The 20525-nt window shown below is 39.8% G+C and overlaps 1 protein-coding gene across 2 annotated transcripts in view; it reads right to left on the reverse strand.

Annotated features, from left to right (window-relative positions):
* Nucleotides 1-20525, reverse strand: part of ANKRD13C (ankyrin repeat domain 13C) — a 48424-nt gene that overhangs the window by 13514 nt on the left and 14385 nt on the right. For both annotated transcript variants that reach the window (XM_067563372.1, XM_067563371.1), the window contains exons 3-8: nucleotides 18759-18863; nucleotides 17542-17627; nucleotides 14327-14372; nucleotides 12959-13025; nucleotides 2714-2858; nucleotides 766-897 (exon numbers count right to left, since the gene is read on the reverse strand). In XM_067563372.1, coding sequence (XP_067419473.1) covers nucleotides 766-897; nucleotides 2714-2858; nucleotides 12959-13025; nucleotides 14327-14372; nucleotides 17542-17627; nucleotides 18759-18863 — 581 coding nt within the window. The remainder of the gene's footprint in view (nucleotides 1-765; nucleotides 898-2713; nucleotides 2859-12958; nucleotides 13026-14326; nucleotides 14373-17541; nucleotides 17628-18758; nucleotides 18864-20525) is intronic.

Below are 20525 nucleotides of genomic sequence, written 5' to 3' on the forward strand. Positions count from 1 at the left end.
CTTTGAATGGGGAGCTGGTAGGAGAACCAGATGAAGCAAAGACTGACTGAACACTGCATGCTGGTAAGAGGTGAATGGGTCTGACAAGGGACCAAGCAAGTGCTATGAGCTATCAGAAATGGCCCCAGGGAATTTTTAAGTTGAAGTGTTTTCATTAGCCAGAAGTAATAAAAGGAGTGCCTGAATAATAATAGTTTGACTTCTCTTCATTCCATTCTCTGAAAAGGAATTGCTATACTTTCTGCCATTGTTTTGGTTTCTATTAATTCCCTTCTATCTAATGTTTTCATATGGCAACTATTACTGTGGTATCCAAACACTGATTCTGTCCGAGCTAGAGCAACATATTTAAACACCTTCATTCTCAAGTCTTCATTATAAGATCTCCTTGAATTTGTCTACTTCCCATTCCTACTTCTGACTTGAGTTCTTCATAATCTTTTATTCATTCCCTACTACTACTGTGGGACATTGCACTTTTCTGTCCCCTTTCCTGTCTCTTCACAATGGGTCAAAGATCCTTTTACTATGCCTCTTATACTGCCTCCACTATCTGGCACAGACTCTGCTTCGGCCATGAAAAAAAATCCACTTTCTCCATGGCTTACAACTCAAGAAAGGTGAGATTTAGCACAATAAAAATGTTGAAGACAAACAAACACTCCTTACTCTCCTCTTTTGCGTTACCATCATCTTCCAGTGCCATTATGCACACAGAAACAAAGACAGGGCTGGTTAAGACAGAGAGGTTCTCTTCAGACTTACTGTTTTGTCTTCTCTGAAAAGCCATCCTGTTTGGGCACGTGTGAAGGTAATTGATTTGGTTGATAATGTTGCTGAATAAATATCACTGCTCATCAAAATGTCGACTTCCTCCTCCGTTTCCATCTCAGATTCCTGGAACAAAAGAGATCCTGAAATACTGAACAGTACTTACTGATTATTTTAACCTTTTTAATTTTTTACAAGCAGACTGTGCATGAATAAGCCTTATCCTTTAATTGGCCAATTTTTCTCCCCCAGAAGATTATGAATGCATCAAGAACTAGCACTCTGAGAATTACTTTATTGGAATTATTCAAAGAATTTCATATAACATTGGCATCCTAGTACCTTATACAATTGGTATTATGGAAGGATACACAGGGTCTGAAACTGTGCCAGCCAAATGTACTAATTCAGTGTACGGCACACAGTCTCAAATAGTTAATATTACTCAAGGGGTAGTTTAATAGCCATTATAACACCAATGGAAAAACAAATTCAAGCACAGTTTGTCTGGTGCTGTAAAAAACAAAACAGCATTGCTAGTACCTAACTTTAGTGGTTGATCTGGGGAAGTGCTTACACCTCTGATCTAATTTTTCCGTTTCCATGGAACAAGACAGCTATCTGTCTAAAACCAGTTAAGAAGCTTTAAAGTTATTATTTGAAAGCACCTTACACAATTTTGTTGATTTTACATTACCACCCATGCAAACAGCAGCTTAAAACCTTCAGCGAAGTTGAAAAAACTTTTGGTGGCTCAGAACAACCGAAGCCATTTCAAGACCACCATTTTAATTTAAGAGTGATCCATATACTTACACAAAAGTGTTACCACATTTTTAGTTTATTTTTAATGCAGTATTTTAAAATCAGTAACTTTCCTGATATAGGCTCTAATACAGCAAAACACTTAGCACATATGTAAGTGTTTTGCAGGATGAAGCTATGATTGAAGGCGTTTTGCCTCAAGACACTTAAAAGACACTTCACGTCTTGCCCTTCAGCCCTTCAGCCACTGAAGTCGACGGTGCCGGTAGGTGCTCCACCCCGCCTGCTCCAACGGTGCGGGGGAGTATCCACGCTCCATCTTCACGGTGCCGAGTTGGGTCAGTGCCGACAGTGCCCTCTGCACCAGCAGCACACTGGATACCGCAGCGAAGCGGGATGGCTCGGAGCCGGCTCGGGGCTCCATGAGCCAGGCTTCCAGGCGGATTTTCCGGGGGTCTGAAAGCCTCTCTCTTCTCACAGAGAGCTTCCCCCACACGCTTCAGGCAGTGGCGGTCACTTAGCAGGAAAGCCTTCCTGCCAAAAGCACGTGGCTTGAAGCCATGACACCGGAGCATACCTGCTCCCAGTAAAGTCTGAGCTAGACTCTCTCTAAGTCTCTAACTACCACTACAACAGTTATTAATCTAACTAACTAATTAACACAAAAAATCCTGTTTAAAGTTTAAAACACAGGGAATTAAGCGCTTGCAGTGCAAGCGCAGGCAGTTCCAGCAACCGTCATGGGCAGAAAGAAGGAACTGAGGGGGGCGTAGGGCCGGCAGCGCCTCATATACCGCCACATGTGCACAGGATTCTAGGGGGCACCGGAGCCGGCCCTATGGGATCTGTTAAGGGGAAAATGTTCCGGAAGCTGTGCACAAAGGCGTGCACACACCTATAGTGAAATGGACATGAGCACGCACTCGAAGAAGAACCTGCTCACTCAAAGAGAACAGGTAACAGATATTTATTTACCATCCCCCCAACAATTATGGCATTAGCAAGATTTCCTTATAGAATGCTTACCTCATTGCTACATATTACTTGAGCCATAGTTGGGTACAGAACCTAACTTTTTAGCAGAATACACATTTAATGTAAGTATTGCATTAGTATTGATAATATAGAAGGATAAGGTAATATATGCTGAACATCATGTATATATGCAGCTGCTCACCTCATGATGTATTCGCTGGTAAACTTTTTGTTCATTGTCTAAAACTACAAAAGATTCAGAGGGTGCTGCATCACCATTGAAAATGAAGCTTAAATCCCCTCGTTGGCACTTCATGTCAGTAAAGTCGATGAGAGTTGTGTCAAGCCTGTGGAAATATACCAATGGTAAAGCACCTTTGCAAAAGGAGTTATCCAGAAATGTTCAAATCCAGAAATGTTCAAATACACAAATGAGTTCAATTAGCATCCAACAGCATTGTTTTTTCCTCCAAAACTGGTATTTACTGTCTACATTTTCATTTTGTTTTAATAGGATTATTATTGCAAATTTCACTTACACAAACAGGCAATAAACAACTACTTTTTGCTTAAACAGTAAATTCCAAATGTAGTATAGTTATTTCTATAAATGAAAACTAACAGGTTGAGGCACAAATGCACAGGAAAATGTAGAGGGGTTCAATTATATGAATGTGGTGAAAGCTACAGAATTTAGTATGACTTAGTCCTACATTACAAATACTGTTCAGAAAATTTTTGTGTTACTTCCATGGCAAAAGATAATGCTTTCCCTCCATATTGTATCAATATAGCAGAATTACAAATGGAAAAGATTTTAAGAAAAACCACCACTGCATCCTTTTGCCCTCAAAACTGCATGGTATCAGGATATTGACTGATTTTACTTGGCATGCAAATACACTGAGGAATTTCCCTAAACATAAGTGGCCACATTCTGATATGTGTTATTCAACATGAGCGAGGATTACCGTACAAACAGTACAAGCAGTTTCACTGATTTCAGCAAGTTTGCGCGTAATAACATTAGGATCTGGCCCAAATTGAGAAGAGGATCAGTAACAGAGTGAACTTTGCATTGCCTTGTTTTTGTCAGATTTAGCTAGAACGTTTCCAGCCTTTTAATTTTTTTTGTACTTTCAGCAGAATAGGTGTATGGAATACTCCACTGACCTATCAAATTAGAGTTGAGTGGAGCATGAAATTTTCCCCTGATACAATTCCTTTGCGCTGCCTCCAAAATACATGTTTTACAGACAGCTAAAGCAACCAGATTTGTTTAGTTTAACAGCCAGTAGTTCTTAAGCAATATTTTTAAAATCAGGTATGCCACTGTGACACTAGGCCCGAAAAGGCCAAGCAACGTTGCAAGTTGCACGGTCCAACTCTGACCTTTCAAGATACATTATAGGAAAATACAATGGTAGTGAGGGTCATTCCTTATAAGTAGACTACAGCTTTGATATGCAAGTGTATCGTTGGTAGTTATTTGATGTTCTTTATATACCTCTTGTTAGAGGTTAGCAATGTAGATAAACTGCTTTCCTGTCTATCACTGTTCTATTGATTAAGAGTTCAAAAGGAACATATGAACATTTAGATAGAACTTTGAATGTAACATTACTATTGTTTGTATTTCTCTTTGAAGTTTAAGTATATCTATAAGATGCCTCTGTGTTACCTATTTTCTGTATCTGAAGAAGAGAGCTGAAGTTTCTCGAAAGCTTATGCCTGCAAATATTAAATTTGTTAGTCTTTAAAGTGCCACAGAACTCTTGGTTTTTTTTGTTTGTTTGGTTGTTTTTTTTAAGTAAATACCTGTAAATGGTTGTAAATGGCCAATTACCTTGTGCTAATATAACTAGTTACTCATGTGCTCAGGACATAGGAGATGGTACTTCAGAGTCCCAAGTAATCATCTATTAATTGTTCAAGGAGATACCTGCTGTCAAGAAAATATTGGTCAACCTGCAGGGATCTATAAAAGACTCTAGTGGACTGATCCTTTTATCTCCAATCTGTCCAAGCTTGTCATGGAAAGTTTGGATCGCAAGATTGAGATCCCAGCACCAGCCTGGAATCACCCTGTTAATTCTCATGGGAGAATATGAACAACCTCTGCACATGGACTATTTAGTCTTTGTTTCTCTGGACTGGGTTTCTAACAAAGAAGCTCTGAACAAAGACTGACAACCTCTAAACTGTTTGGGTAATTTCAGAGACTTTGCAATTCAGTTATCTCTACTTTGAAACTGACCTAAGAGCTTTTTTTTCATCTGTGTATGTATACTGACCTTTTAACAATTACTCTCTTTCCTTTTTTAAAATAAATGTTAGTTTAGTTAATAAAAGCATTGGCTTTAAGCGTGTATTTGGGTAAGATCTGAACTAGTCAATGACCTGTTTGGTAATGTGTTCAATCCTTTGGGATTAGTAGAACTTTTTTACATATAATGGATAAAGATTTTCAGTAATCCCCATCATATTTGACTTGGCTGTTTGGGTGCTAGCCAAAGGTCTGGGTAGTTTTAAGGGAACTGTATTTTGTCTATTGAATGACCACTGAGGTCATCAGAACCTATTTGCTGCTGGCTTGGTATATCTTATGGAAGAAAAACTACCATTATTTAGGGCTTTGCCTGCCCCATTCTTTGCAGTTTGCCCTGTTCAAGCTGTCTCAGCATGGCTCCCCTGGAGGCCAACGTCACAGTGGCGTAATCTGGCTAAAATACACATTACCACAGATTAACTGAGTTTTGGATCATAACCCCACGCTTGTCAAAATTGATTTTAACATTCAAGAGTTTAAGGGTTAAAAATCAGTTAAAATGGGTGAAAGGAGAGCATATGCAGATCTTGATAGAAAAGCCCTTGAAGATTTGTGCTCACAAACGGCATTATCTTTTAAGAAAAACACAGATCAAGAACTCAAAAACCTATTAATAGCCAGTGATCAGAAGACAAAAGATCTGTCATCACCTGCCCATTTTTACAGGGACTGAAGCAGAAATAGTGAGAATGCTAGCAGTAAAAAATAAGCAGAAATTCGAACATGAAGTGAAACTGGCAGAACTTCAAATACGAGAAAAGAAAGTAGCTGCTGAAATAGAAAAAGCTGCACATCAAAGGCAGATGGAACACCTCATTGCTGAAAAAGAAGCTGCTGTACTTCGGCTCCAGGTTCTGGATGAACAAAGGAGGATACCACCACCTGGAAATCCATCTCCTCTGGAAAACAGAAACTTGGAAAGGATCTGTCCCATTTACAAAGATACTGAGTATATGGAGGAATTTCTATCTACCTTTGAGCGCCTGTGCAGTCTCCACAAAATCCCAGATAAACAGCATATGCCCGTCCTACTAACCAGGTTGACTGGAAAGGGCAGGGAGGTGTTCAATGAAATGGGTATGGATGACGCTTTAAATGATGAAACATAGAAGGATACTGTGTTAAAATGATTCAAAGTTACTTCTGAAACTTACAGGTTAAGATTTAGAAATTTTAAGGTGTCTAATGATGTTACCTATCTGGAATGTGCTCATAAACTTTTGGGTTTTGCTAAGAAATGGATAACTAGTGAAAACACTTGGGATGATTTTGGGAAATTAATGGAATTAATTACTCTAGAGCAGTTATTGAAATTAGTTCCAGATGAGGTCCGGGCTGCGGCATGCAACCAAAAGCCCGATTCTGTTTTGCACGCTGCAGAAATTGCAGAAGAATGTGTGCAGAATCGGAATCATGAGAGAAATAAGCCCCTGGGGAAAAGCAGCCACTCTGCATCACAATTTAAGAGATGAAGGGTTTAAGGGAAAACCTAATCCCAATTTTGTTAAAAAGTCCCAAGGGAGCCCAGAGTCTAAAACCTCTCACCCTAAAGGGAAGCCAGTTATCTGTCACCAGTGTGGGGTACCCGGGCATATAAAGCCATATTGTCCAAAGCTTCAAACCGCCCCACAGCCTGCACCCATTACTAGTGTCAATGCCATAATGGGGAGTGCAGATGTTAATCCTGTAAGCACTAACGCTATCTCATTAGCTGCAGGAGAAGATATGGGGGAAGGACAGAGTCTTGTGAACTGAAAGGCGGTTCCAGGGAGGATGGGGCTAGGCTGTTCTCGGTGGTGGCAGATGACAGAACAAGGAGCAATGGTCTCAAGTTGCAAGGGGAGAGGTCTAGGCTGGACATTAGGAAAAAGTTTTTCACTAGGAGAGTGGTGAAGCACTGGAATGGGTTACCTAGAGAGGTGGTGGAATCTCCATCTTTAGAGGTTTTTAAGCTGAGGCTTGACAAAGCTCTGGCTGGGATGATATAGCTGAGGTTAGTCCTGCTTTGAGCAGGGGGTTGGACTAGATGACCTCCCGAGGTCCCTTCCAACTCTAATATTCTATGATTCTATGTCAGAGCTGAGTCTTGGAGAGGTAGTGATGAATGTATTAGGGATGCAAAGGTGAATGGCATGGATTGTTGTGGTTGGCGCGACACAACATCGGACATTACTTTGGTAAAAGGATGTTAGGTGCGGGAAGAGGACAAACTGGCAGGCAAGAGCATAACTGTTCTGGCCCTGGCAGAATTTCCTGTGACTGTCCCTTTAGCTAAGATCCACCTAGAATGGGGTGGGTGGGTGGGTGAGTTAGTGGTGAATTGACAGTAGGAATTAGATAATAGGTAATGACATCATGAGCAGGTTTAATCCAGTTAATGTCGTAACTAGGTCAAAAGGGAAGTGCAGTGCTGATACCACTATCTTGCCTGTTGTCAGTGAAGGAGGCTGCGAAAGGGAGGAGGATACGTCCAGCCCTTTGGCTATGGAGTCTAGCAACTTGCCTGATGGAGGATTGTGTGAGGATCCTCCTTCTATATCAGAGGTAGTTCTGGATCTGAGTAAAATTCAGAAGAAATTTATTTTGGCTCAACAGGGCGATGTTTCTTTCATTAGCACAGGCCAGGGCCGATGCTCAGACCGATGCCCCAACTGAGGAAGGAAGAGGGAGATTTTTTTTTTTTTTTTTAAATGAGAAATGGAATGTTGTTTAGGGAAGCCCCTGCTGGGAAAAAGGAGGTTACCTGGAAAAGTGTCACCAAATAGTTGTGCCTGAAGAATATAGGAGAGAACTGCTTCAGATAGCTCATGATGGGCCATTTGGAGGTCATTTAGGAATAGAAAGAACGTTTGACAGCCTGAAGCAAAACTTCTTTTGACTGCTTATGTATGACTCAGTAAAATTATATGGCAAGAGCTGTGACTTGTGTCAGAAGTGCAAAGGATTTAAGGGGTCTAGCAAGGTACCCCTGCAGCCTTTACCCATTATATAGGCAAGACATTTGCCAGAGTGTTTGTAGATATTGTGGGACCTTTATCCATACCTTCTAGGATTGGGAAAAGATACATTCTTGTGGTGGTAGATTTTGCTACTAGATATCCTGAGGCTGTGGCATTGTCTAACACTGAAGCTGAAACTGTGGCCGCCGCTTTGTTCACTATCTTTAGCAGGGTAGGTTTTTCCCAATTAGATGTTGACAAACCATGGTATGAATTTTATGTCTATGATTTTTGAAAAGCTAAGTGCTTTACCCCACACAATGCCCATAAAAGCTGTACCCTACACCCTGAGACCAATAGGCTGGTGGAAAGATTCAATGGAACTCTGAAAGCCATGCTTAGAATGTATGTTTCCAGACAAGAGAGCGACTGGGATGTGTTGCCTCCATACCTACTGTTTGCATATGGAAGCGTGCCCCAAGAATCCACAGGGTTTGCTCCCTTTGATCTCCTATATGGGAGACAGGTCAGGGGACCCTCGGAGTTAATCCGGGATGCCTGGGAATGCCTGAGGAAACAGAACAGTCAGTAGGGGAATATTTGTCACAGTTTAAGGAAAAGTTGCAAGCTATGATGGATTTGGTGCAGCAAAACCTTAAGAAAAGTCAGGAAGAGCAAAAGGCTTGCTATGAAAGGCATACTGAGGAAGGAGATTTTGAAATTGGGGATATGGTGCTTGTACTAATTCCAGTGAGGAAAAGTAAAATGCAGGACATCTGGGACGGACCGTATGAGGTTGCAGAAAGGATTAATGAAGTGTCAGAAAGCCCCTTGGAAGAGGAGCTAAAAACCTGGTGCATGCTAACAGACTGAACATTTATTGTGAAAGGGAGGCAGCTGTCAATATGATTTGTTGTGCTGATGAAGGAACATTCTCCGTCCTTTGATTGACTTGGTTGCAGAAAGCAAAGGAGAAACTCTGCTGGAGAGCACTGAGTTTCGGAAAGGTTTGGATCTTGCCCAGAAGCAGGAGATGTTAGCCCTGTTAAAGCACCACAGGCAAGCATTCTCCAACCAGCCAGGGTTTAACTGACACGATTGTGCATTCCATTCAAACCACAGGGCCCTGTCCAATGTTTAGCAGAGCATATCAGGCCAAGGGGGAGATGCAAAAACAGATCCCAGAGAAGGTAGAAAGCATGTTGAAAAGGGGGATAATTGCTAAATCAAACAGTCCCTGGGCTTCTCCCTTGTAAGGTGCCCAGTAAGGATAAAACTATGAGGTTTTGCATAGATTACAGAAAGCTGAATGCAATCACACAGTCTGATCCATTCCCCAATTCCCACAGAGGATTTGCACCTCCCAACTGGTCCAATAAAATTCATAAGCACACTAGATCTAATTTGGGGATATTGACAAATCCCCTTGGACACTGATGTCCAGGAAAAATCTGCTTTCATAGTAGATTCTGGTCTATATGAATTCAAGGTTCCGCCATTTGGATTAAAAAATTCCGGTGCCACCTTCATGAGGCTCATTAATGAGGTTTGGACGGGTTACAAACCTTTGTCAGAGCCTATATAGATGACTTGGCTATTTAAAGCAATTCCTGGAGAGATCACTTGTACACATGGGAGTCATGTTACAGAGGCTAAGAGAAGCCAACCTAACTGCTAAAGTCTCCAAGTGCATGTTAGGAGCTGCAGAAGTATCATACCTGGGATACAGGGTGGGCAATGGACTAGTACACCCTGATCCTTTAAAAATAGAAGCCATAAAGGGCTGGCCTGAGCCTAAAACAAAGCAGCAGGTCCAATCCTTTATTGGGCTGGCCAATCATCATCGCAGGTTTGTAAGGGGTTTAGTGACATTGTAGCCCCCATAACAGACCTTACCAAAAAAGGAAATCTGGACAAGGTAAAGTGGACTGAGGCCTGTGAACAGGGCTTCCAAAGAATAAAAGAAGCCTTATTTAAAGAGCCTGTATTAGCAAACCCTAATTTTGAGAAAACATTCTTTCTGTGCACAGACGTTTTTAATACTGGGTTAGGAACTGTACTCATGCAGGAGGAGGAAAGGGGGTAAAAGGCACCCCATCGCATATTTGAGCAAAAAACTAAAACCCACTGAACACTAACTACTATAGAGAAAGAACGCTATGCAATTGTCTGGGCCATAAAGCAACTTCCACCCTATTTGTATAATAGGAGGTTTACTGTGTTCAGCGATCATGCTCCATTGGAATGGTTACACAAAGCCAAAGGAACCAATTCTAAACTACTCCAATTTGGCCTTACAGGAATTTGATATGAATATAGTTCACATCAAGGGCAAAGAGAATGTTGTAGCTCATGCCTTGTCAAGACTGGGGTCCTTGAGGTGTATTCAGGAGCTCTGATTACTCCCTCCTACACCAATCTTGCGTTGGTGGTGTGACGCTAGGCCTGAAAAAGCAAAACAACTTTGCAAGTTGCACGGCCCAACTCTGACCTTTCAAGATACATTATAGGAAAATACAATGGTAGTGAGGATCACTCCTTATAAGTAGACTACAGCTTTGATATGCAAGTGTATTGTTGGTAGTTATTTGATGTTCTTTACATACCTCTTGTTAGAGGTTAGCAATGTAGATAAACTGCTTTCCTGTCTATCACTGTTCTGTTGATTAAGAGTTCAAAAGGAACATATGAACATTTAGATAGAACTTTGACTGTAACATTACTATTGTTTGTATTTCTCTTTGAAGTTTAAGTAGTAAATACCTGTAAATGGCCAATTACCTTGTACTAATGTAACTAGTTACACGTGTGCTCAGGACATAGGAGATGGTACTTCAGAGTCCCAAGTAATCATCTATTAATTGTTCAAGGAGATACCTGCTGTCAAGAAAATATTGGTCAGCCTGCAGGGATCTATAAAAAGGATCAGTCCACTACAGTCTTTATCTCCAATCTGTCCAAGCTTGTCATGGAAAGTTTGGATCGCAAGATTGAGATCCCAGCACCAGCCTGGAATCACCCTGTTAATTCTCATGGGAGAATATGAACAACCTCTGCACATGGACTATTTAGTCTGTGTTTCTCTGGACTGGGTTTCTAACAAAGAAGCTCTGAACAAGGACTGAGGACCTTCAAGCTGTTTGGGTAATTTCAGAGACTTTGCAATTTAAGAACTTTGCAATTCAGTTATCATCTCTACTTTGAAACTAACCGAAGAGCTTTATTTTCATTTGTGTATATTCACTGACCTTTTAACCATTACTCTCTTTCCTTTTTTAAAATAAATGTTAGTTTAGTTAATAAAAGCATTGGCTTTAAGCGTGTATTTGGGTAAGATCTGAACTAGTCATTGACCTGTTTGGTAATGTGTCCAATCTTTTGGGATTGGTAGAATTTTTACATATGCTGGATAAAGATTTTCAGTAATCCCCATCATATTTGACTTGGCTGTTTGGGTGCTAGCCAAAGGGCTGGATAGCTTTAAGAGAACTGTATTTTGTCTACTGAATGACCAGTGAGGTCATCAGAGCCTGTTTGCTGCTGGCCTGCTATATCTCACAGATGAAAAACCACCAGTATTTAGGGCTTTGCCTGCCCCATTCTTTGCAATTTGCCCTGTTTAAGCTATCTCAGCATGGCTCCCCTGGAGGCCAATGTCACAGCCACATATTCATCTTTTTAGTTCAAGAAAGAAAAAATAGGATATTCTCATCTAAATTCACTCTCAACTCCCATTACCATTAATGCAAATAGCATGTGCATAGAGAAGAGACTCAGACTGGTCTCAGAATGAGATCTGACCTAAAAACACATTTCTGTGTTAAAAGCTTTAAAGAGAGCAGCAGTTTCTTTGGAATAAATCCTCTGTATAATTTATTATTCTGATTTTCTTGATTTTGGAGCTTAAAAGGAAGAGACACTTGAATCCAGAAAAGAATATTTCAGTTAATTAAAGAGCTGAGCTGGAAAAGTTGTGGAAACAAAATGGTTTATAACTTTTGCCTCTCAGAATTTGAACATTTGTTCTCTGAAGTTATAGTAACATTTACCACTGCAGTATTATGGAGCAGCTACATTTCTGAACAAAAGATCTGAAATCTGCTTTAATTCAAATAATGTTTAAAAATATAATTAACTCAGTGAGACATGAACTTGTTACATGACAGAGAGTCGGGTACAACTGAATTATTTGTTTCCGTAACTGACTCAGTAAGAAACTAAATAAAATTCATTCTCCAACAATTTGAATTTAAGTTTAGTTATCACTGTCTAGTTAGGTTTCAGAAGCACCTTTCAGCAGTTACACTTGTTAGTCAAGAGCATCATCTGAGCTGACTTCTAAGAAAACTAATTTTAGCACCTAGAAGAACAGAAAGCTGCATTCCAATTGACAAGAATATCAGAAAACATTTATTCCAAAGATTTTAAAAACATACTAGATTGCCTTTGTAAATATTTACAGAATTGAATCAAATAAGAATTTAAATTTAGATTATTTGGTGCCAACAGGCAACAAATGGAGATTTATTCAGATATCTAGTGCACCCTGTGTCAAAAAAGATTTTCCCATTAGAGTGTTCTTTGATGCTTTGTTGCTTGAAACTGGATGGGACAAGTTACAGTATGCTTCACCCACATCCCACAGAACATTGTTATACAACTGGTCTCCTAATTTACAGATTTTCCTTGACTAAATTTCTTCCCTTAATTTTATCCTATTACTCCCAATTATGACCTGAGATATAATTATGTTAAGCAGTTAATAGCAATATCCCCACTCCTGTTTGCCATTAAAATAATTTTCAATTCTTTTTTTATTCACTTTCATAAAGACCCCTACCACCTAACCATTACATAAACAAAGCAAATTTTAAATTTAAACCGAAATAAAACTTTACAAATAGCTCAGAATGCAGATTTGTTATTTGCAAAGCAGTTCTAGTCTTTAAATAAAGTTTTGTTTTTAAAAAGGACAATGTGCAACTTAAACTCCCCTGCCGCCACCGCCTCAAAAGAAAAATCATGCAAGCATAACACTGTTTCAGCAAGCTCTAAAGGCTGGAGCCATTTATGGCCTTCAAAACACAACCAGAAGTGATATTTCAGCTGAATTGTTGGAGTTCCGTAATAAGCACTTGGCTTTAACTTAAGTTTATAGTCAGTACAAACCAGTGCTTACCTGATATTTATACCTCGTTTGTATATTTTACACGCATCAGAAGGCAGAATTCGGGAAAGTAAAGGCACTATATGTGCAAAAGAAAAGTATTAATAGTGAACAAGACATAAGAAATATAAGTACTTCTGCACAACATATGCTATCTCAGCAATACACATTTAATAAAACAGTGCCAATTTCACTCATCTTCAGGTATTGCTATATTTATGTATAAAACTATGCCCATTAGTTTTTATTGAAATTATACCTAAAATATGAAAAAATTAGTGTTGCAATCAATAACTGAAAAATGAACAAATACCCTGTAGTTAAATAGATTGCTTTCAGCATCACACATCAGCTTAAAATGCACTCAAGCCAGCTGAACTCTATACAGTTTTCCAACCATTTGCCTCGTAGCTGCTCATATTTTACTCATGATCTCAGCATTTCTTTTATGTTTCTATTATACTAGCTAAAAAGCTTAGTTACAGTTAGACTGCATTGAAGCTGCTGAAGTGGAAAAGTGTTCAGTGTAACATATCTAAAACCTCAAGCGAACATTAAACCAGCAATGAAACTGGGAATCAGGATAGTATCATAATATGTGAGAAGATAAATATAATGCAGATGACTGCATTTTAAAAAGCAACATTTCTGTTGCAGCAACAAAACAGTTAAAGGTTAAAAATCCCCCAGAATGTTCTGAGTGGCATTATAAAGGCACAAGACCAACTGCAGAGTCAATTGAGCCTTCTGAGAAAAGCAATAATTGCTCTGAAATGCACTGTCCAGGATGTCTTATTCTTATGAAACTGGATTTACACAAAGAGGGGCTCAGCTCTAAGTCAGCAGAATGGGGTGGTTTAGGGAAAGCCAATGGAGGATGCACTCCACTCAAGGCTGTGCTGCTCACTATTGTGGGAGATTGGTGGTGGAACCCCACAACGCAGTTCTGACAATATTTTCCTAAACAAAGGCTGACTGCCATATCAATGCATTGTGAATCAGGCCTCAGCATCACCACTCTAGGAAGGCCTGGTTCCCTCCCTGTCCAGCTCTTTTATCATACTGCACCCCTACAAGGATAGGTGCAGGTGTCAGCTCACCAGGCAGAGCACAATTTACTTTGTAACACATTAAGTTGTTGATACATGCACGTCTGCTCAACCAATTTTCATAGCTCAGTAGACGTTTATTTCTCTTCTGAATACAGGATCAAACATGCAAATTGGCCTTGAAATTCTGCACATAACATCTAAAAGGAGTGTCTCAGTTGGGCTTAACATTTTTCTTTCAATAATGCTGGAGTGTAATTTTTAGGGGGATAATACAGATTTCCTTTCTTTGCACCTATCAGTACATAAAGATAGGTAATATAGTTCTTACCCCAACTTTGAAAATCCCAGTGAAGTTCTAGATAGAAGTCACCTAGCTGTGAAAAAATATATGACTATATCATTAATGAATGTATCATGAGCCATATTAACAACTGTTTTAACATTTCTGGGAAGACACACAAAATGCATATTTCATCTTGAGAAAGCCAAGATATGCTTGATAAAATGATAAAATGAAGACAGGTGTAACTGAATAATAATAAAAAAAATCTAGTCTTCATTCCTCTGATGTTATCTGAGAAACAATGAAATTAACATTTCTGGATTTGAACTAGAGCAGAGTGAATATGATGAAGTTAGCCTCAGTTTGTAAACTGCCCATTGGTAGCTTATATTTCTGATTTTCTTTTATTTGCAATCATTCAAGCATTACTTGGTCTGTGGATTGGGCACAAGCAGTTTGTTGTAAATATCCAGTATTAAAAATTCAGGTTGTGTCAGCTTCTTTGAACACCCCAGTCACGCAGTACTGCTTGTTCCACAAATAGAGAAGTATAACTCAGTCAAATTTCTGGTGCAAACATTCACATTTACAAGTTCAAAATTAGCTTTCTGCAAATGTCTGCATCAGAATATTTGCAGAAAGCAAAAACAAAAAGGAATATGAGTAAAGTACTTTTTGAAGCTTCTTTTTATATATATATATATATATATATATATATATATATATATATATATATATATAAAAAAACACAAACTGAGGCATTCATCCATTTCTAATCTCAACATGGAAATTAGAAAAATGGTCTTGTGTCAGTGTGAAAGACGAATACCACAACTACTTTATTGAGCCTGTGCTGGCGCCCATCACTGGTCAGACCTTCAGGAAAATGGATTTCTATTCTATAGATGGAAAAAGTAGGTTCAGATTCTTTATTTAATCAATGAATGATTCATAAAATTTACGGTCCAGATAGTCCCTTCAGAAAAGCCTAATTCATATAAAATTGTACTAGAGTGATCTTGTGACAGTATGGACTGTCACATGGGAGGAGGAAGAAACCCAAGTAGCTGATTCCAATTAACTAATTGGAGTGGGAGGGGTCTAGAGACTATATGAAGCAGACCAGCTCATTCCACAGACAGAAGATGATGAGGCATCAGAAGACTGGGAGGCTGAAGACGTGCCAAGGGAGGGAGGGAAAGAACCAGCTCCAGAAAGGGGCAGGAGGAGAAGCAAAAAGGTATGGTGTTTGGGAAAAGTTGGGTACAAGATGGGGCCCATCTCCCTAAGAAACTTTGGACTAGCCTAACAGGTAAGAGAAAGTATGGGAAATGGGACTAACAATTTTGGCTGTGGATGATAAACTAAATACTGATACACCTCTTTTATAAGTACTTGTACATTCTCTCTGGCTCCTTTTCTTCCTTTCCCTTCCCCACCCCAAGACCCTTTCACTTTGGTTGTGGTCAAATCATCCAGGACCACCAGACAATGGCTTGGGACTTTTAGATCTGTGAGATTTAGGATTTAGCTGGAAGGCCAAGTAACAGTGACTGTCTGACAGTCTTGCTGGGGCTGGTAAGAATCCACTGGTGCACACATCTGTTTTACAGATACATATTTTAAATGGAAGTGGACTCAACCCCCTATTTTCTACAAGCTCTTCCACATTTTACCATGCACCCAAGGGAAGTTGAAAGCACCTGTGATGTTTTATAGCAGCTAGTGTTCTCATATCAGTACAGGCAGCAGCCATTTGAAACTGGACAGAATCTTTTAATCTTAAATTTCATATCACTGCTTTGGGGAAAGTATTACTGTGCACAGGCAGAGTTAGGCTGCTGCAGATACAGGCACATTTATTTAAGCAAAAGACTAAGCTAAAAACTCTTTCACTGCTATGGGTGCATTGAAGGAAAGGGGGAAGGAAGAGGAAAAAGTTTCAGTGTTACATCTAGTAAGACTGATGGCTGAAAGAGGAGAGCATATCAGAAACAAAATCTTCACATTTTGGTGCAAGGGATGGGGGGTTCTGAAAGAGAGAAGCTTAAAGACCTAATCCAATACAAAGTAAATAAAGCATGCCTGTAACTATTCTGTCACATTGAAAGCCTTTATTAGTGCATTGGCTTTATTAGTGCAAACCACAGTAGGTGGATAATTCCTCCTTACATCTGACCTCCTTACATTACTTCTAACAGCTGAGGAGGAACCATTGTACCCCAAAACCTCGTTGGCACTCTTTTTGGCAGTTTCCACAGAGCACCTAGGAGTAACCAGGCATAGAGCTTAAGCTCTCTTCTTATCCCTAGAGATGGAAAACATGAAAATATGAAATGGAGCCAGTGAACGAGAGCAGGGACACAAACTATTTCACAGCATGCACCACCCCCCCCCCCATTCAGGATTGCATGTACTGTCTCCTCATCCATTTGCAATCAACTTTGTTGGGGCAATCACATCAATTGCTCACATAGAAAAGTGTTAGGAAGCACTGGCTATATCTTAAGCTGCAATACTATGAAACAGCTAGAAATAATCAACATGTGACCAGCCACCTCACCACCCGTGACATCCCAACCAGTGTGCTGTGCGCCATGAGGCCTGAGCAGGTGCCACGGAATATTTTGAAAAACTATTTGAAGAGGTCTGAATTGGCTCATGAATATTCATGAGTTCATTTGGAGACTATATGGTGGTGTGCCTCAAAATAAGTAAAGGTATCCAGGTGTGCCACGGCAGAGAAAAGGTTGGGAACCATGGCACTAGTGGCACAATCAATGAAGATGCCAGACACTGACAATCTGAGAACAACATGCACACATGCATGCATGTAAAAACTATGATACTCTGGTAATTTACTATGACTCTGAACCTGCCAAATCAAAAGTAATGTCAATTTCTGTAAGAAGGAAATCAAATGCTTAATTTTAAGGTTAAAGTAAAACTCCAGCATTTAGAAATTAGATTAACTAACTAAAGAATCTCTGAAAATTCCATGATAGAGGTTATCTTCCCACAGTACTTTTTGCTCTAGGAATGTACTGCCTCCACAGCTCCCCACTAAGAGATCATCTGCCCTGCCATGTGGTGACCATGATCTCTTTCAAGAGAAAAGACAAAGAAAACTTACTTCCCCCCCAGGGCTTCCTGGTTTGAAATGGGCTCTGCTACACAATGGCAAGGTACATGATCTCACTGGTGCTCAGTGTGATCATTAAAGAATAATTGTCATTTATCAACAGTTTACTCAAGCTTACCTCTTTCAGGGCTTTTAATAATCGAGGTCGCTTTTCTTCAACACTTTCCCTCGACTGCTGCTTAAGCTTCCTTAGGAGCGCTGTAACTAAATAGAAGTGTACTGTAAATCAAATATTTTGCTCAGATTGTGAACTCCTCAAGGCAGAGACTCATTTTTCAGAGCTTTTCAAACACTGAAAAATGTAAGCAAGTGTCTGTTTCATCAGACATTTTAAATATGTAATTATATTTAACTATTCTTGAATCACAGCAGCAAGAAAACCTCAGTAAAACTGTTCTGCAACATAATCCATATATTTGTGGCAACAGTTTTAGATGCATCCCATTTTTGCTTGCACACTACTGGACATGCATCAGTGGAAGATGTTAGCATTTACTTCCATGGGAAGAATTCCTCAGCATGGGAGGAAAATTCTGTGTTTAAAATGCTGGTAATATTTACAGATGAGCAGCAAAACATTAAGTTGTGTGCTATAAGAAGCAGTAAAAACCAGATAATGAAGCACTTAACTGCTATCCACTAACAAGTGGCAGTGGGCTAATCTTTACCCTTACTGCTTCACTTGAAAGCAGAATGGATAAGTTACTTACTCAACACGGCTTGTGACTTGGTCCTCCTGGTCAGCAGAGAACCAAAGACAAAAGTAGTATCCCACTGCCAGTGGTTAGGTATTATCTGCACTCACACAATCCCTCCCATTAGTCTCAACTAGAAACTGCACTCGACATATTTAACACGTAGCTGATTAACTTTTAAGAGGCATTAATATGTCCCAATGGTCTACAGTGAAGAAACAGCAGAATGTGAATCACATTGCTACCTTGGTTTATGATTTTACTCTTATTTAGACGTCAGTTTGTCGTTTTCACTGAAAAACAAAGTCTTAAACAATTTCTGTCTTCACTTTAATACAGTTTAATTTACTACCACTCTCGTGCTATCAGGATTAGGGAAATTGTGTGTTTAGCAAAGAGATATTAGTTAACAACAGTTAACTAAACATTTTTAAACACCACAGTATCCAGGATAGACAAAGGCACTTTAAATAAACGTTAACTAGTTGCAGTCAACCTTAGAGGGGACCTTAACCAACTAACACTGTCTTTGTCTACGTGAGGTGCCAAGTAATACTCAAACATGTCAGCTAAACAGACCTCATTTCCGAGTCCAAGACCTCTGTTTACATCAACCAAGTAGTCAGCTGAGGTTTCTTACTCATTTGTCTGTCTCCATAGCTGATGGCTTCTGCAAGAGGACTCCATCCCTGAGCATTTTTCACCTTTACTGGAGCATTGTGGGCCAAAAGCAAGTGTGCACATTCTGTAACAGAACAAGTGGTATTATTTATTTACAGCAAATACTATAGTTTCCTTTCTTTAACTATTCTGTAAAGGAGTCATTAACAATATCCCTTATTCCTCTTCCCTTTAGCTGTCAGATTTTTATAAGGAAAAAATCCTGTGGCAGTATTTTAGATGGTAATAACTGTCCTTTCTGGAGAAAAGGCAAGTTGAGATGGGCTGGAACTTTTGCTGTTAAAGTCTGATCTAGATTTTTTTTTTCTCTCTCTCTCTCTCACATGCACACGGAGAGAAAAGAACAGCAAGACAGAAAATGCAGCTTCTGTTTCTGGTACTGATTTACTTGCAACCACACAGCTAGAGTAACACGAGCACAGCACTAGTCTTATCAGCTACTCTGAGATCTGGCAAACTTGTACCAGTGTCAGGCTGGCTGTTTAGGATATTGCCTTTAGCTGCCTCTCTGGTCACAGGCTCACTACAGTGTTGTGAGACAAACTTTGCTAACACTTTTATTAAACAGAAGGCACAAAGACAGAACAGAAGAGAGAAAGGGGGAAGAAAAATGACAAGGGAAGGGCGTTATAGCAGGAACCAAAGTCTCATATCCCAGGTGGTGTTCAGAACGCAGCCAGAGCCACTGGAGGTGATTGTCATCAGTCTCTCTCTCTCCAGCCCGATCTGATCTGGGTCATCTCAGAATTAGGCTGATGGAGGCTCAATGGTGTCTCAGTGGATCCTGGGGCTCCAGAAGATGGTGGGGGTGGCAGCAAGAATGGTACTGATCAACAGATCACTCTTTTCAATTCAATCCCCAGTGGGAGTGATGGGTGGAACAGCCCATCCCTCACTTTGTTCACAAATCAGGCCTAGTTTCCAATGCACCAGTTTCACAGGAATAGTGTGGCATTCTTAATGACCAGAAACTGACAACACTAACTTTCTCTCATTTTAAAAGCTGTAACAGGGCATTGGTTAATAGAGAACAGGACAATTTACTGAATCACCCACACCACTTGCTTTAGAACCTTGAGGTTTTTCTTTGACATCCCTATTCAAGTACTGACTCAATCCTGTTTAGCTAGTGAGATTTGAAGTCACAACTCATGGTTGAGAACATACCCAATTTAATTTAAAACCAACACAGCTGGTCTCGTCAAACTGATGCTGTTCAAACCTGATTTTACATTTATTTACTCAAGATACAGAGACTGCACACTAATAGAAAGATTAACTGTATTGTGCCTCTCATGTCTCTTGATCTAAAAGCCAGATTCCCTATGGGCATATACTGTCATGTTCTTGATGGTTATACTTCTAAAGACATCTGTCACTTCTGGATGATAAAGAGATTTCTCTTTGAGTTCACTTAGCTGATGTGCTGAGCACATCCTCTTGCCTCAAAAGCAGTCTTAGGTGGTAAGATTCACATGCGCACCCTTTTACATATAAGCTTCCAGTAACTGGTACACCAGCAGAAGCCTGCCAAAATAACTATGATAAATGTTTCAACAGAAAAATTCCAGGTTCTCAGTGACAGCACAATGGTAAAGTCATTTGAATCATGTTCTTTGTCTTGTGCTCCAAAAAGGGAGCATCCTGGAAAGGAATTCTTTCCTGTTCAATGTCCCTACTGTCCAAAATAAAAGGAAGCAAAAATGCTCTTAAAATGGGTTTGGTT

Source organism: Emydura macquarii, unplaced genomic scaffold, assembly GCF_026122565.2.
Source record: "Emydura macquarii macquarii isolate MOO-44397 ecotype Brisbane River unplaced genomic scaffold, CSIRO-AGI_Emac_v2 contig_2481, whole genome shotgun sequence".
Classification (NCBI taxonomy): Eukaryota; Metazoa; Chordata; order Testudines; family Chelidae; genus Emydura; species Emydura macquarii.